Here is a 15778-nt window from a genome sequence, read left to right on the forward strand (position 1 = left end):
GAAACAGTGTCTACAATGACTTTAAGCAAAATCCACTGAAGAAACAACAGGTATGCAGGACCCACAGGCTTGTACGTGCACAGGTTCCAACTGACTTTTTTTTAACTGCAACTCCAGCTGCTGTCCTCATAACCTCATTCTCTGTCTATGGTGGAAACCAGTCCTAAATTCCTACTGGGCTTTGACCCAAGGTGGCACAAACGTGAGGCTTTGTCTCTAATTTCCAATTCATTATAATAGTATGCAGAATGGGCCCTCTTGGGACTGCATGCGGAACAGACTTCACCTTTGACTTTGACCTTACCTGGTTAAACTCTCACTGTGTTTCTGACCCAGACTAACACAGGCACAAAAGTCCAGAGTTCTTCCTGCTTCCATTCCTTTTGCCTCTGATTCTACAAGGTTTGATGAGCTGTAGACACATTCTCACTAATTTATAACTACCCTGGGTACCTCTCCTTCCCTCAGATTCAGTAGATAGCTCTTCTGCATACCCCAGTTTGCAGTTCTGCTCGGAAACAAACACTGTAGAAAAGTCTGAAGATGTAGAGAACAGAGAAGCTCTGAGCTGACCCGGCCTCTGAGAGTCTCCATGGAGGCTGTGGATGGAAACCACAGAGCCTGGAGTGAATACTGAGAGGTGAGAAATGAGGGCAGAAAGGGCACACTGGGTTTTTAAGAACTTCAACGGAAGTAATATATGTAAGTCTAATATTCATCGTATCAGAAAGACGGAATAAAAATAATCACAAAATATTTGGACCATCACATTCATATTGACACCAGCAAAAACAAAAAACAAACAAAATAACCATTCAAAATAAAAGTTGTTTACTTTAAACATGTGGCTTGTGTTCATTCAGCCATATAACTCAACAGAGTTATAGCCCCAGAACCTGTAATTAATCAGCCTGGACCTATCCCTGGAGGATTGTTAGTACAGCTTCAAAACACCTAGTTGGATACTTTTTATGACAACGTATGCGTATGTTCTTTGTTGGGATGAAAGTGAGAAAGATTAGTAATATTTCTATCCAATCTTTCACATTCCACGTATTATATCAAATTATACAAATCTGTCTTAGATACAGGTTTTAGTCATTTTATCTCACATTAAGTAGTATAATCAGTTTGTAAATTATTTAATCCCTTGAATTAAATAAGCTGTGACCTGGAAATGTCAAGGAAATTGTTAAAGTCCATTAAACTACTTTTAAATAATCACTTTTGATGGAGGCAATACTAGTTTGCTCATCTGAGAAGCACTGGCCACAACATTACTAGTTTCAAAGTACACATTTGATTCTGTTTTTAGGTAACAATAAAGTACAAATTCTATAGGAGTTTATAAATTTAAATCTTTTTAAGGTAACTTCTACTTCTTTAGTAATGTGACTGAGTCAACTTTAGAGGGAACTATTTCTTCTCCAAAACTAAACAAACTAAAAAGTGGGTGTTTAAAAAAAAAAAAAAAAAAAAGATTTCACTGTTAGAGATGATTCTTAAGCCATGTCAAATCTGAATAAATTATTTAAAAAGTGCTTAGATGAGGTTTATTTTAAAGGGAGAATTGATGGCAGACCCGACCAAGATGAACGTGATACTTCCATCCTCACGAACCAGGACTTTGGGCTGAGATATTATATTTGAAGCTATGCAACGGACATTTATGTAGTGCCCTAACCTATGCCAAGTGTCGCCCTGCATTCCGGGGATGACTGACAGGCCCCCTCCCCTCTGGCTCTCGAAGTCTTTCTCTGGTTCTGACTCAGAGGGTTTTATGGCCAAGCTGCCACACCAGGTTTCCGGTTCAACTCAGTTAAATCATACACACATTTATTAAACACGCATTGTGCCAGGCCCTGAGAGAATGCAAGATGGACCAGACAAGGCCTTTAGAAATTTGTCACTGAATTTTATTTACACTTTTTTTTCCCCTTGTCTTTTCAGACAGAGTGGCGTCATAGCTGGACATCACAACAAATATTACCATGGCAATAGAAGATCAGAAATTTGGGTTTTGTAGTCTTTGACTTCAATCACCTTAGAGCTAAGCTCTGCACCCATCCACTCCCCCTTTAAAAACGTTCCTCACTACCATCAAGAGTTCCCCAAATTAGGCATTTTCCACCATCTCAGACCACCACTTATTTCTTGCTATGACTCTTAATCCAGCATAAAGTCCATGCAGACGATTGTTGAATTATTCCTCACAAAGCATCATTTTAATATAGAAAAATATCTATGTTTTCCCTCATAGTTTCAATCCCTTAATATAGTTTAAATCCCTTGGTCTGTCCCTCTCATTCTGCTGCATATTCATTCTGGGTGCCTAATGTGCCAGTCCATTCATACACAGACTGTCTATACCAGCCATCCGGATGGCTTTCTGGGACCTAAACGTTCCTGTTGGCTGCACTGACCATCTCGCTAACCTGTGCCTTCTGATTTGGGCATTGGCTGTTAGAGGAGTGAGGACAGACCAGCTCTGGTTGGAAATGATCTTCCTCTCCTCTGCCTCATAGAGCCCTCATTTTAGGAATCTCACGATGTCTCTAATCTAACCCCAAGCCAACATATGGCTCCTTCCATGATTTCTAACAAGTACCTCCTGACCAGTGTGGCATCACCATATGCTTCTTAGTTACTTCTGTATGAATCTTAAGGGCTTTTTTTGTGCTCCCCGATTACATAACCCTGGAGAGAAGATACCATGTTTCACAACTCCTTGTCCTCCCAGACCTACCGGTGACTTGGGCATGAGCAGTGCTCATTGAACAGTTCAGAAACGAACATAAAGAACAAGCTTCCCCCTAGGGAAGCATCTGTCACAGGAGCTGACCTTTCAAATTTGTTAATTGACTTTAGTTGTTGGGGTCCACAGAGGTCACCTGGGGAAATCACAAAACTCAGTGTGAGCCCTGGGTTGTTTCCTCCTCTCCTGGTCTTTTTACTTCTGCCTTTCTCTGTGGAGCTGTGAGGACTGGACATGGGGCTAGAGGGAAGCTTTCCACTCTCTGGTGAGGAATTTCTTTCCTGATCTCTGAAGGTGGAGGAACATATGCATGTTTTCATTTAACCAGCTCTCCCTCGTGAACCTCTGGTAACCAAGAACCCACTTAATTTAATCCTCAGTAAGATATGTATCTTCTATTTTATGTTGCTTTCATAATACCCATCACAATTGGGCTTTTCTAATAGTCCCGTTTTCAAATTTTCACATAGGCTGATGTGGTGATCTTTTTTGAGAAGTCTACAAAATTTAGATATGCACTTAAGGCACTAAGGATAGATTAACTCGGGCATTATGAAATATATCTCATTCTGTTTTGGAAAGAGGTTTAATGATATTTCATCATCACTAAGAATCTACAAGGTGGCATAATTTTTGTTAGTTTAAGAGGTTGTCTGTTCATTTGACTTGGTTTGTGCTGTTGGAAGTGAAACAAAATTTTGTTGACCATAAACACTCAATTATTTCCCTTTCTCATACTGTCCATTAAAGTTCCAAAGAATTTAGTGTTAAAAAGTATAAGCTTGAACATTTCTAATGACTATGAATACTTAAAATTCATGCTGCCTTTTCTCTCTTTTAAGTTATCCATGACCTACCAAAGGCTTATATTTAGTACTTCCAAGAAAATCAAATTTTTGACTTGGTGTCACTACATATCTTTCTCATAGCGTCTAGCAATGAAAGTGTCAGTTGGTTTTCAAATTGGTTAGATTGGTTCATGATTTCTATTTATCATTAGCTATTTGATAAGGAGAGCTGCAACTTGTGACATTTGCTACGGCAACAATTTTTCCTGAAGATGGAATTTTAAAAAGATAACTTCTTTTTTTTTTTTTAACATTTATTGTTGAGAGACAGAGACAGACAGAGCATGAGCAGGGGAGGGGCAGAAAGAGAGGGAGACACAGAATCCTAAGCAGGCCCCAGACTCGGAGCTGTCAGCACAGAGCCCAACGCGGGGCTTGAATCCACGAACCGTGAGATCATGACCTGAGCCCAAGTCAGACGCTCAACCAACTGAGCCACCCAGGCGCCCCTAAAAAGACAACTTCTATTAGAAACCATAAATTAAATCAAAGTTTGAAATGCTTAACTCTAACAAAATCCCTCACTCATTACGGAGACACTGGAGTTTTTAAAAAATCTGATGAAGTCATGTAAGTTTGTTGCTGGAGGGAAAAATAAAGCAGAGAATGAAGGACAGAGTGCATTGGGAGCAATTTTAATTAGATGGTTCTTCATTTAAATAAGAAAAACACTGAATGTCAGAATAGAAAAATGACATGTCCAATGTCACAAAAAAAATTAGTGTCAGAATGAACCATGTAACAGAGATGCCATTCTTCCTGATACAGGGAAACAGAGCAAATGATAATAAGTTCACCTAATGTCAAGACTGACAATTCAGCTCTCTGGCATAACTTGTATTAATGACTCAAAGTCACATTTACTTCTGAATTTGGTCAGAGCTGGACATAGATGCCTCTGCTTTCTCAGTTGTAACATCTCATTTTTTGCAGATCAGATTAGAAAGGGAGGGAGAACCAGGCTTTAATCCAACCCAGAAGGGATGGAAATCAAGCTAGGTCCCTAACCTATGAGCTCATTTAATCAACAAGTGGCAATGCTCAGTACCAGCCAGCATACTAGGCAAAAGCCAGACGTGTCCCCATTATGACACATAATTTTAGGGAATAAAAGAGGTAGGCTGGCGATTGGTATTTTCAAGGCTCTGCAGACCTTTTCTCTCATTTCCAGATTAGCACCACAGTAGAGTTGGTTGCAACTATTGGCTGTGTAACTGCAAGGTGTGGTAAAATAATATGTAAAACTTAGTATAAATGCCCCCAGCACATTTCAAACGACAATTACACTGGAGCCTTGACAGACTTCGATCTCTAGGCCCCATGCTGGGTGGTACCTTATCTTTTAATGACGACTAAGCCTGGTAGCTATGATTGGATTTTCAGTTAAACTTAGAGGACCGACTTGATTTATAACAAACTTCACATTCTGTCACATAATGCTACAGTAAAATCTAATGGTTTGATGTTTAATCCTCAATAGATAGTTTCTGGCAAAGCCTAGATTTTGTGTACCTATTTGCCTTTGCTCTTCTATTTTCACAAATATACATGTTCAGTTTTATTGACATAATTCAACTCAGATGTTTTCTGGAAAAAAATTAACATGTTAGAAATAACATTATCATCTCAAAAAGAAATGGGAAGTGCTGGACAGGAGAGAGTTAGCGTCTTATCAGTAAGCACCTTATCTCTCTCATGTGACACACCCATCATAGGACCAGGCCATGTACTGTGCTTTATGGTATCTCGTTTGATCATTTTATTTTTTTCTTTAACAATCAAATCTCTTCCAGGATATAAACTCTTTAAAGTCAAAGATTTTCCCCCAAACTCCTTAAGAGTTATAAGCCTTCAACGTGCATTAATTATAACCATCATTGACTAGGGTTTTTTTTAATATATTCAATAATTCTTTTGCAACCCTTTCATAATCTCTTATTTAATCACTGTCATTCATTCATTAAATAAGCATTTTTGAGTGTCTGCTACCTATGATCCAGGAATCACTTTAGGTACTAAGGAGTCAACAGCGTATCAAATAGAAAAAGAAAAAGCTCTACCGTCATAGAACTTACATCTATCCGGGAGACATAAAAATAAACATAATTTTTAAAAAGTAAAATATATAATATTTTAAATGAACAAAAATTTTAAGAAAAATAAAGCAGGAAAGGAAAATATGGAGGGCTTTGTTTGTTTGTTTGTTTGTTTTGTTTGCTTGTTTTGGTTTTTGGTTTTAGCAGGAAAATGGGTGTTGTGATTTTAAAACAGTTGGCCAAAGAAGCTGACATGAGAAAATGACATTTAGGTACACACTTAAAGGAGATGAGGGAGAAAACCATACAAAAACCTGGGGGAAGTGCTTTCAAGCAGCAGAAATAGCAAGTGCAAAGGCCCCGAGGTAGGAACAGCACAGGGGTATTCCAGGGAGTGGAGAGGAGACTAGTATGTGAACAAGGAGGTGGTAAAGTTAGAAATGTAATAAGAGCCTGATCTTATAGGACCTCGTAGGCCTTGTACCTTTAGTAAATGTTGAAATGACCTGACCTACATTGGTATTTAGCAGGAGAGCGATCTTGTTAAAATCACTTGTGTATGTAATATAGTACCTGAAATTTAAGTTAATAAAATGAATGGGTTATCTGCCAGGTAGTTGGAAGCCTGCTTAAGAGCAAAGACAGAACTGGGGACTAGGGAATCAGGAACATGGGAATGAGTGTGGAAGAGGAGTTATATTAGTAACGTGAACTACATATTGATATAATTTTAACTTTTTAAAACCATTTTACATCTGATGACATCTGATTAAAGGCCTTTACTTGTCCTACTGAGGCAGATACAAAATAGGGAATCACCATTAAGCATTAAGGTCAAAGTTCTCTTTCTGTCTATCTCTGTCTCTGTCTGTCATTATTGGGGCCAGACGTGACCATAACTGGACAGCCTTTGAGCTATGCCTCTTCCTTAAGGCAGCTGCAACCCTTCTAAGAGTCAGGGTGGCCTATGAAGGAAGTGAGGAGGGGCGGGTAGAGAGGGGGGTTCACGGATGGAAACCAGAAGTGCAGCTGGGCAGCTGAGTCAGGGAAACCAGGGGCTCTGGGAAGGGGACGGATCAAGACAGGCATGGGGTTCCCAGCGAGGATAGAGAAGCAGCGAGCAGGCCAGCCCCACTCCCGCCCTGGCAGAGCCTGCTGCAGGGAAGCAGCCCGGGGAGGAGGGGTCAGGCCAAGAGGTTAGGCCAGGGGTGGGATGGGCAGGCAAAGGTCCCTTACTCTTTAGATTTATCCGATCCGTGCGCCGAATTGATACGATGCACTTCTCTCTTTTTGGCTTGTTTGGAGGCCATGGCAGAGGCGGACTCAGGCCCCAGGACCCTGCGCGGACTGAGCTCGGCCCGGCCCGGCTCCGCGTCTGCTGTTGCCAGGAGACGGCGGCCAAGCGTCTGCTGCCGGGCGGGGGCAGATCCCCGGCTCCTCCACAGCGACTCTGCGGCCGCGGGTGGGGCCGCTGACGCGGTGAGTTCAGGTCTCCAAGTCCAGGTGGGAACCTAGCAGCTGGGTGTCCGGGGAGGAACTCGGAGGGACTGGATTTGACGCTAGGATTGATGGGCAGCTCTGAAAAATTGCAGCCGTATCAGGTCCGCTCTACCTGGCTGTACTCTTCAGAGCCAGACACACTATTCTCTCTTGGATTTTCAGTTGTTTGAAGGTGGATTATTATGCGATGTCGCCTCTCTCCAGGTCTTCTCCCCGCTGAACAAGTTCTTTCAATTATAACTAAGGAGACATTATGGACGAACTGAATTTGCTAATGGCTTGAAAAGGGCGGGGCCAGAAATGAATACAGGGCAGTGCGGGGAGATCCCTGCAGGGAAGGCAAGATCAGGGCACCCTAGTCGCTCAAGTTTAGCTAATAATGAATGAAGTCTGTGACGAAAAAGTCCAGTGTCCCTGTTGTTCGTGTGAAAGAAAACATTCAAGTCATAGAATCCAGTGGCCCTTGATACACTCACTTGAGAAGGCTCTGGAGACAGAAGAAACAGATCCAAGAAAACCAAGACCTATTAAGACTCAAGCCTAATGCTCAGCCAGTCCCTGGCGGTATTTATTAGTCATCCTGCCTTGGCAAGTTCTTCCTTGTGAGCCTCAATTTACTCATTTGCAATCAGGAGATGCTAACATCTAACTCACAATTCTGTCTTGAAAATAAGTATGTGTGTAAAATGTTTAGCACACGATGAAAGCACAGCATATAGGAGCCCCTGTTCCAGAGATGACAGCCCAAATGCCATCAAAGAGTGGGCAGATAATGTGAATAAATGAAGTTGGAAAATGCTTAGACTGGAAACACTTGAAAACTTATTATAACGAAGCAAAATATTGTGCAGGCCCGATGCAATTTCACCATAGAGAAATTTGACCGTGCACAGACCTGAGGTTTAGAACCCCGATCACTCTTTGGGCTCTCCCATGAGCCTAGAAATAATTAACTATTTTTAAATTTTTGTTTAATGTTTATTTATTTTGAGAGAGAGAGACAGACAGAGTACAAGTAGGGGAGGAGCAGAGAGAGAGAGGGAGACACAGAATCCGAAGCAGTCTACAGGCTGAGCTGTCAGCACAGAGCCCAAAGCGGGGCTTGAACCCAGGAACCGTGAGATCATGACCTGAGCCGAAGTCGGAGGCCCAACGCCCCATAATTAACTATTTTTAAATAATCCCCTCTGCTCTTGGGACTAGGCAATGCTCAGAAGCCCAGCTCTGCAGGGGAAAACCAGCTTCCTCAAAAGCAAATCGTTCGGCTCTCCTGACAAATGAATGCCCAGCCCTCTCTACTCAGCATAGCCTTTGTGTGGCAGACTGTCCCAATCTTATTGTTATTGGGGGTTGCACAGATAACAATCAGGCAGCGATTTCATTATATTTCTATATGCAAGATAAATAACTTCAGCCCATTTTATGATTGAAAAAGTGCCCTACAAACATCCCCTTTATACGTGGGGAAAAAAAATGAAGACATTTTGAACACCCTGCCTCATGTATCCTAAGGTTGAAATTTCCAGAGAACTCTCCTGAATGAAAGCAGAGGACCAAACTTTCAGAAAATATTATTTAACACCAAATCTTATCAAAGGAATCAAATGCATAACCAGAAGCATATACGAAGATGAGTGGCTAAAAATAGCACAATTTTAAGCAATCAACCCATTAACGGGTGAGTTTCATCTTGAGCCAAGGCCATCCCTGAAGCCATTTGTTAATGGTTGCAAGATGCCAAGACCCTTGGAGAAGAAAAGTCTTAGCAATTAAGTAATCTTCAGCCCACCCATAGTTTATAGATGAAAACCCCCAGACCAAGAAGAGAGAAGTGTCTTGCCAAGAGTTTCTGGCTGCTGGTGTAGTCTAGACTAGAGGCGTTAAAGGAAAGAGCACTGGTTGAAGCCAAACATATCACTACACCCACTCAGAGACTACTTTCTCATCTATTAAATTAGGATAAAAATAAAGGAGTTGACATAAGGATGGAATGAGATAACATTTTTTTAAATATGAAATGCTTATTCATTCTTAGTCCAGTGTTCTTTCTCCTTTATTATGCTATGTATGCAGCATGCATAAACAGAATTTCTCTTCTTTCTGCAACTAAACTCTGGTCAGGCCATGATTCCAAGAGATAAATATGCTCTTTGTGAAACCATAAGATGGTATTCATATGTGCCAGTGCAAAAAGGACAATTGGCCCTACATCTATATATATATATTTTTGTCCATATTATGGACAGGTGGTAATCATGGTCAATGCCATTATGTAATAGCAGTGATTTATTACATTTCTGGCACACCCCGGGCTTAGGAAGGCATGCTAGCTCCTTAGGGAATAGGCTTTAGAAACAAACTTGAATTTTAATACTGACTGAGTTACCCTGGATAGGTTATTTATACTCTCTGAATTCCATTTTCTTCATTTGTGGAAGGAGAAGAATAATACTCTAGCTCAGATGTTGTGTTTGGAACATCATAAGCACTCGGATAATGATAGCTAACATCGCCTTTTACAGGTAAAGAAACTGAAGTGCAGAGAAGTAAAGAGACTTACTTGCCTGACGTGGGGCGGTTGGCAGAGCGCGATTAGCCACACACCGCAGGCTTCGCTCTCCACCCTACTCCAAGCTAACCACCCTTGCTACAACCTTCCAGGGTCACAAATCCAAATAGTTGCCCCGCAACTCAGCTTATGGATTTCCAAGTTCTCTGACTGTTTAATAAACTCCAAAAGCTGAGAAACAGGGCTTGTATTTTATTAGAACTACCCACGGTAGAGCCTCTCTCCAATCTATGTTTATCTTTTTCGAGGAAGAGTTATTTGGCTTCAGGCGGCAGGAATGTTACCCTGCTCCATAGGGAAGTGGTTAGAAATACTTCCCCATGCCTGCACAAACAGAGCAGGCAGGGCTCTCTGGTCTACTTGGGGATCTGCTGAAATGGGGAAGTGAACTGTGGTAAACATTCTGCCGCCCAGCATAGGGGGTCCCAGAGGACTGAGGCAGGGCGGGCTATTGCAGAGAGAGGGGAAGCATTTCTGTTTCTTCAAGTCCTAGCTCGTAGCTCAGGGTGGCTTTGGACACTTGGTCCCACAGTCAGAGACAATAACGTCAAAGGTGCTCAGCCACCTCTTTGCAGTCGGGTCAGTTATAAGTTGCCTAGAATTTAACCAATCAAGTGAGAAGGTGTAAATTCTCCACGTTCCACTTATGGCTCAGGTTAGCTGTCCTTTCATACCCTGCTCTTGAATTGTCATCTCTCTTTGACACTCATATCATTTTCCTCAATTTGCCACAGAGCTTTTTTGTGTGTTAAAATTCTCAGCGTACCCTGCCCTATTTTTATCCTTACTTACGCCCTGGCCCTTCTCATCCGCTAGCCTTCAAGGGCATGAGAGCAGGGCGTGTTCTAGTGTTAATCTTCTTCACCAAATTCGGTTGAAATTCGCAAGCCCCCTGGGCATCTCATCATCAGAGCTCAGGCCGACTGAGAGCTTGCTGTATGTTTGGCACTCTGTTAAGCTCTTTTCCTGCATTAATGCACATAATTCGTATAAACACCCTAGGAATTTGTTAATAATACAATCTCTCTCTCTTTTTTGTAAACACGGAAATAGGCGGAAAAGTGAAAATAAATTAGTAAGTGTCAGGCAGGATTCTAGCCCATGCAGTCTGGTGCCAGACTCTTCCTCTTTTTACAACCACATTATTCTGCCTCTGACTCACTTAGAGGTCACGACTCTGTGATAGATACAATCAGCCCATTTTATAGAGAAGAAAGGTGAGCTTTTGCCCAAAGTCCAAGGCACAGAGGGAGTGGAGCCATAATGTAAATGTGAGCAGCCTGGCTTCAGACTGCACACTATTACATCATTCTGTATTGCATTGCATTGTATTATATTGTATTTCTTGATTGTGGCAAGAACACTTAGTACGAGATCTACCCTCCTAACATATTTGTGAGTGTACTATACAGTATTGTTAATTATAGGCACAATCCCCAGAATTTATTCATCTTGCAGAATTAAAGCTTTATACCGGTGGTCACTCTTCAGCTCTCTGCTACACTGCCCCCTTTGAACAGAGGGCCTACAGAGAAATGGCTATTCTGTCATCAAAAATATTATTAAAAGTTGCAGCTTCGATGCAGTTTTGTCCCCTAACGTTCTGTCTCTTCAGAGCCCACTAGTTATGGAGGATTTGAATCCTGCAGATATGGTGCCAAATGTCCCTGCCAGAGAGAACCTCATTATTTTGGATAAACCATAATTTAGAGTTTTAATTATCTTTGAGAAGAAATTTCTGGTAGAGTTTCTTTAAAAATGGGAGACGAAGGAAATACAATATTTTCATGACACTCGCTGAAAAATTATTTCCATTTTGATTAGCTGTATAATTAATAAGCAATAATTTTCCTGAGTATACTTTTAAAACACTTTATCAGGTGGCATAATAACCTGCCTCTGAATAATGCTACTAATCCAGATACCCCTTCTGGATAGAGGCGCTCCCTCTGCTACTGGAAGACACTGTGTCACTCACACCAAGAAGAGCTTCTCCCTAAAAGCTACCTGCACCTCACTCATGTATGTGAGGGAGTGGGTATAACTGGGACAATCCTGGAAGCTTCTTGAGGCCTCTGTTACAACGGCATTGCAGTTTATTTTATTCTGCCCAAACTTGCTTGCTTTACACTCAGAGAAGTTACCCAGAACACTCAATAATAAACATCATGCATGCAAACCTCCAAGTGTTAGAGTCGATTTCCTGAACGTTGGCCCAGGATCGTTGATTTCAGGCATGATTCTAGTGAGTGGCCTTTCAAGTGAGATTTAGAAAGGTTACTGCTCTGAAGCAAGGTGCAGTAACAGAACGTGAATTTACCTTCTCACATGCAATAACAAATAAACTGAATAGAATAGATGAAGACATCAATATTGAAAGGCAGTATTCCCCAAGAGGTAGAAAACAAAAAAGACAGGCTTTATAACTGTCCTAGCTTATTGTGAGGCTCTGACATAGGGCGGGGAACCCAGGCAGAGCCTGATGGTGCCCTTGAGTTGGGGAGACAGAGCTGGAGTCCAGCGAAGCTTTGTGGCTAAGGTTCCCAGCGCAGAGTATGAGGGGGAAAGCCCTGTGCAGGAGGAGACCCTTGGAGGGTAGGCCCTCAGTGTCTGAGTGCTGATCTGTAGGAGCATGTGAAGAAATGTCCCGAGGCCATGGAAAAACCAGGAGACTGAAACGTTCTCTGAGCTTACATGGGGCCTGTTCCCACCAGGAAAATAGTGTCTGTTCCAACTGGCATGACTGGAAAAATCTCTTAATTCATAGGGAACCGCTTGTGGCTTTTGGGTCCCTCAGTAAGGGTGAAAGTTTCACCATCTACATATGCTTCATTGTCCCATCCAACAACCTTAAAAGCAGAAGCTGAAATAAACTATTTCCATGTAAGTTAACAGCTTCCCTGAACAAATCTTAAGAATGTTCATAGGAATACAAATATAACGAGCACCCAACAGGTAAGTTTCAAAATGACTGGTATCCCATAAAGATTACCAGGCATGAAAATATGTCCCATTAAAAGGAAAATAAAAAAAAAAAACCACAAAAAACAAAACAAAACAAAAAAAAAAAAACCCAGCCATTTGAACAGGACTCAGGAAAAAAAAAAAAAAAACATGGATGATGGAATTAGACAGGTATTATTAAAATAGTTATTATAACTGTATGCCATGTGTTCAAGAAGCTAGCAAAAAAATTGAATATGTTAAGCTCAACTTAAGAATATCTAAAACTGCAAACACAATGTTAATATTGAAAAACATGCATATGGGATGGGATCGAGGCATATTAGATACTGCAGAAGAGCAGATTAGTGGATTTGAAGACAAAACAATAGAAACAATCCAAAATGAAAAGGAGAAAAAGAGACTTAAAAAAAAAATGAAGAGGAGATCATTAGGGAGCTGGACAACAACCTCAAATGGACTAGTACATGTACAGTTGGAACTCTGAATGGGCAGGGAGGGTGGGCAGGTGCGAGAAGAAAATACAGAAAAACTTAAATGGAAACATAATGATTGAAAAATTTCCAAATTTTGTAAAATCCATAAATCCCAGGGACTTAATAAACCCAAAGCCCAATAAACATGAAAATACTACACCCAGGGACATCATAATTGGATGGATCAGAAACACAGTTAAAGGGAAGATCTTGAATTGGAAATTCAGAGCTGACCAACAGGTAACGAGGAGCCCATCACAGGTGACAGAGGGAGCCTCTGCAGCCCTGACATGGGAATGCAGTGCTGCTGTGGGAAACTGGGACAGGTGTTCATGGAAGAGAGTGCACCAACAGGTATTTCCCAGGCTTATGAGAGGTTCCAGAAATAGTTATTATAAGAACTAAAGGGGTGCCTGAGTGGCTCAGTCGGTTGGGTGTCTGACTTCGGCTCAGGTCATGATCTTGCAGTCTGTGAGTTTGAGCCCCACATCGGGCTCTGTGCTGACAGCTCAGAGCCTGGAGCCTGCTTCAGATTCTGTCTCCGTCTCTCTCCGCCCCTCCCCTGCTCTCACTGTGTCTCTCTCTCTCAAAAATAAAAACATAAAAAAATTTTTTTAAAAAGAACTAAAAACCTGGAAGGCTTTTTCCATATTAAAATATGAAGTACAGTTATAATAATAACTGTTTTAATATATCAATCTATTAAATTGTCACCTATGTCATTTCTGGGCCAATTTTAGTTGATTTGATTTCCCCCTCCTAATGGGATATGTATTTTCTTCCTTACTTGCTACATTTTTTCATTAGCTCCAAGACCTAGTGAATTTTACCTTTTGGGTGCTGGCACCATCTACTACAAATAATAATATTTATTTATTTTGTAATTTTAACTTAATTGTGCTTATCTAGAGATTTAGCTTGCCTAGAGATTTAATTCTATGCATCAGATATTTCCAAATAGGTGAATAAGATGTTGTTCCTGTCAGCGAAGAATTCACAATCTTGTGGAACAAGCGGAAACCAGAACAGATAATTACAAAATGATGCAATGAATTCTACAGGAAAGATGTGAGTCAGGCACAGTGGAAGCCCCGAGTGTGGTTATCCAAAGGGATGTCCTCAGCACACGTGACTGGAAATAAGCATCGAGAGAAAGCCGGCAGCATGTGGGCGCAGGCACAGAAGAGATACAGTGTGACAGCGGGAGTGACAATTCAGATCTGGATCACAGAACAGCCCTGGGTAACTTGCTGCGGCCAGAAGTTCTGGATGGTGAGAGGTGGTGCTTTGAGGGCCTGGGAAGAGTGCACGAGGAGATGAAAGGACCCTTGTGCTGACAAATGCCATCAAATTAATTTAAGACAGACAGCAGACCAAGTTTATTGATGTGTAGACTTAAGCGTCGACCAAACTCCATCACATACTAGAAAGTATGAGTTAGGCGAACTATTTAGACTCTGAACCTCATTGTATTTGTCCAAAAAAAAAAAAGGTTATAAATGGATAATTGTGATGACTGATCGAGATGCTCATGTGACAACAAAACAAAGTTTAGTGCCGTCCTTCTCCTGAAGCACTGTTACTTGTACCTATGACAGTTTTAAAATAATTTGACAAAAACTGCAGTTGCAAAAAGGAAGTAACGATTCTGGGTTAGAGTGATCTATGAGAGCTTTAAGGAGCTTTAAAAAAACTTTACAAATTCGGGGAAAGGTAAAAAAGAAATTAGTTTGAAGTATAACTTTAGAATGTGATAATTACAAGGAAAAAGGCAAGGCTTTCTGATTGTAATGGTGTGTGTATTTCCACAAAACAAAACAAAACAAAAAGCCCTCACCTTAGATACCTGGTTAAGACAGTTAAAAGTCCTTCCCTCTTTCAGTTTAATTTCTAGTGATTCTTTACATTCACAAAGCTTGTTCCGTTTTCCACACATTTATATCTCATGCTTATTGTAGGAACGCTATTTATACAAAAAAGTTAACATTTATAAAGGTACTGTCGTGTTTAAAAATACAGACCTTGGGGCGCCAGGGTGGCTCAGTTGGTTAAGCGGCCGACTTCGGCTCAGGTCATGATCTTGCGGTCCGTGGGTTCGAGCCCCGTGTCGGGCTCTGGGCTGATGTCTCGGAGCCTGGAGACTGCTTCCGATTCTGTGTCTCCCTCTCTCTCTGCCCCTCCCCTGTTCATGCTCTGTCTCTCCCTGTCTCAAAAATAAATAAAACGTTAAAAAAAAAAAATACAGACCTTAAAATTAATCAGAAGTGTGGTACAGGGGAGAAATTTAAACTACACTTTTGTCACAAAAGGATCGATTTTGGAATTATAAAGTATGAAGACAAATAAAAATACCTCCAGCCTCATCTTCCAGAAATGTCAATTGATACCATTTTGATGTACAGACCCTTCCCTTATGTACACAAATCACATACACAAAATTGCAATTTTACTACTTGACTTTTTCACTTAGCCACATTACCAATATTTACCCTTGCCATTTAATAATTTTCTACCTCACAATTTTTCATAGCTGTGTAGTAAACCATCATATGAGGACACTTAACCACTGTCCTATTGTTGGACTTTTAAGTCGTTTCTTATATATAATTAATGTGAGTAATAAGCTAATG

The 15778-nt window shown here is 41.0% G+C and overlaps 1 protein-coding gene across 7 annotated transcripts in view; it reads right to left on the reverse strand.

Annotated features, from left to right (window-relative positions):
* ADGB (androglobin) overlaps nt 1-6990 on the reverse strand; it is a 164754-nt gene extending 157764 nt beyond the window's left edge. For all 7 annotated transcript variants that reach the window (XR_008298287.1, XR_008298286.1, XR_008298288.1 and 4 more), the window contains exon 1: nt 6876-6990. Coding sequence is in view for 2 of the 7 variants with exons in the window: in XM_027056687.2 (XP_026912488.2) it covers nt 6876-6949 (74 nt within the window). In the remaining 5 variants the exon portion in view is untranslated. The remainder of the gene's footprint in view (nt 1-6875) is intronic.
* Nucleotides 6991-15778: the final 8788 nt, after the last annotated feature.

The sequence above is a fragment of the Acinonyx jubatus genome, chromosome B2 (assembly GCF_027475565.1).
Source record: "Acinonyx jubatus isolate Ajub_Pintada_27869175 chromosome B2, VMU_Ajub_asm_v1.0, whole genome shotgun sequence".
Lineage (NCBI taxonomy): Eukaryota > Metazoa > Chordata > Mammalia > Carnivora > Felidae > Acinonyx > Acinonyx jubatus.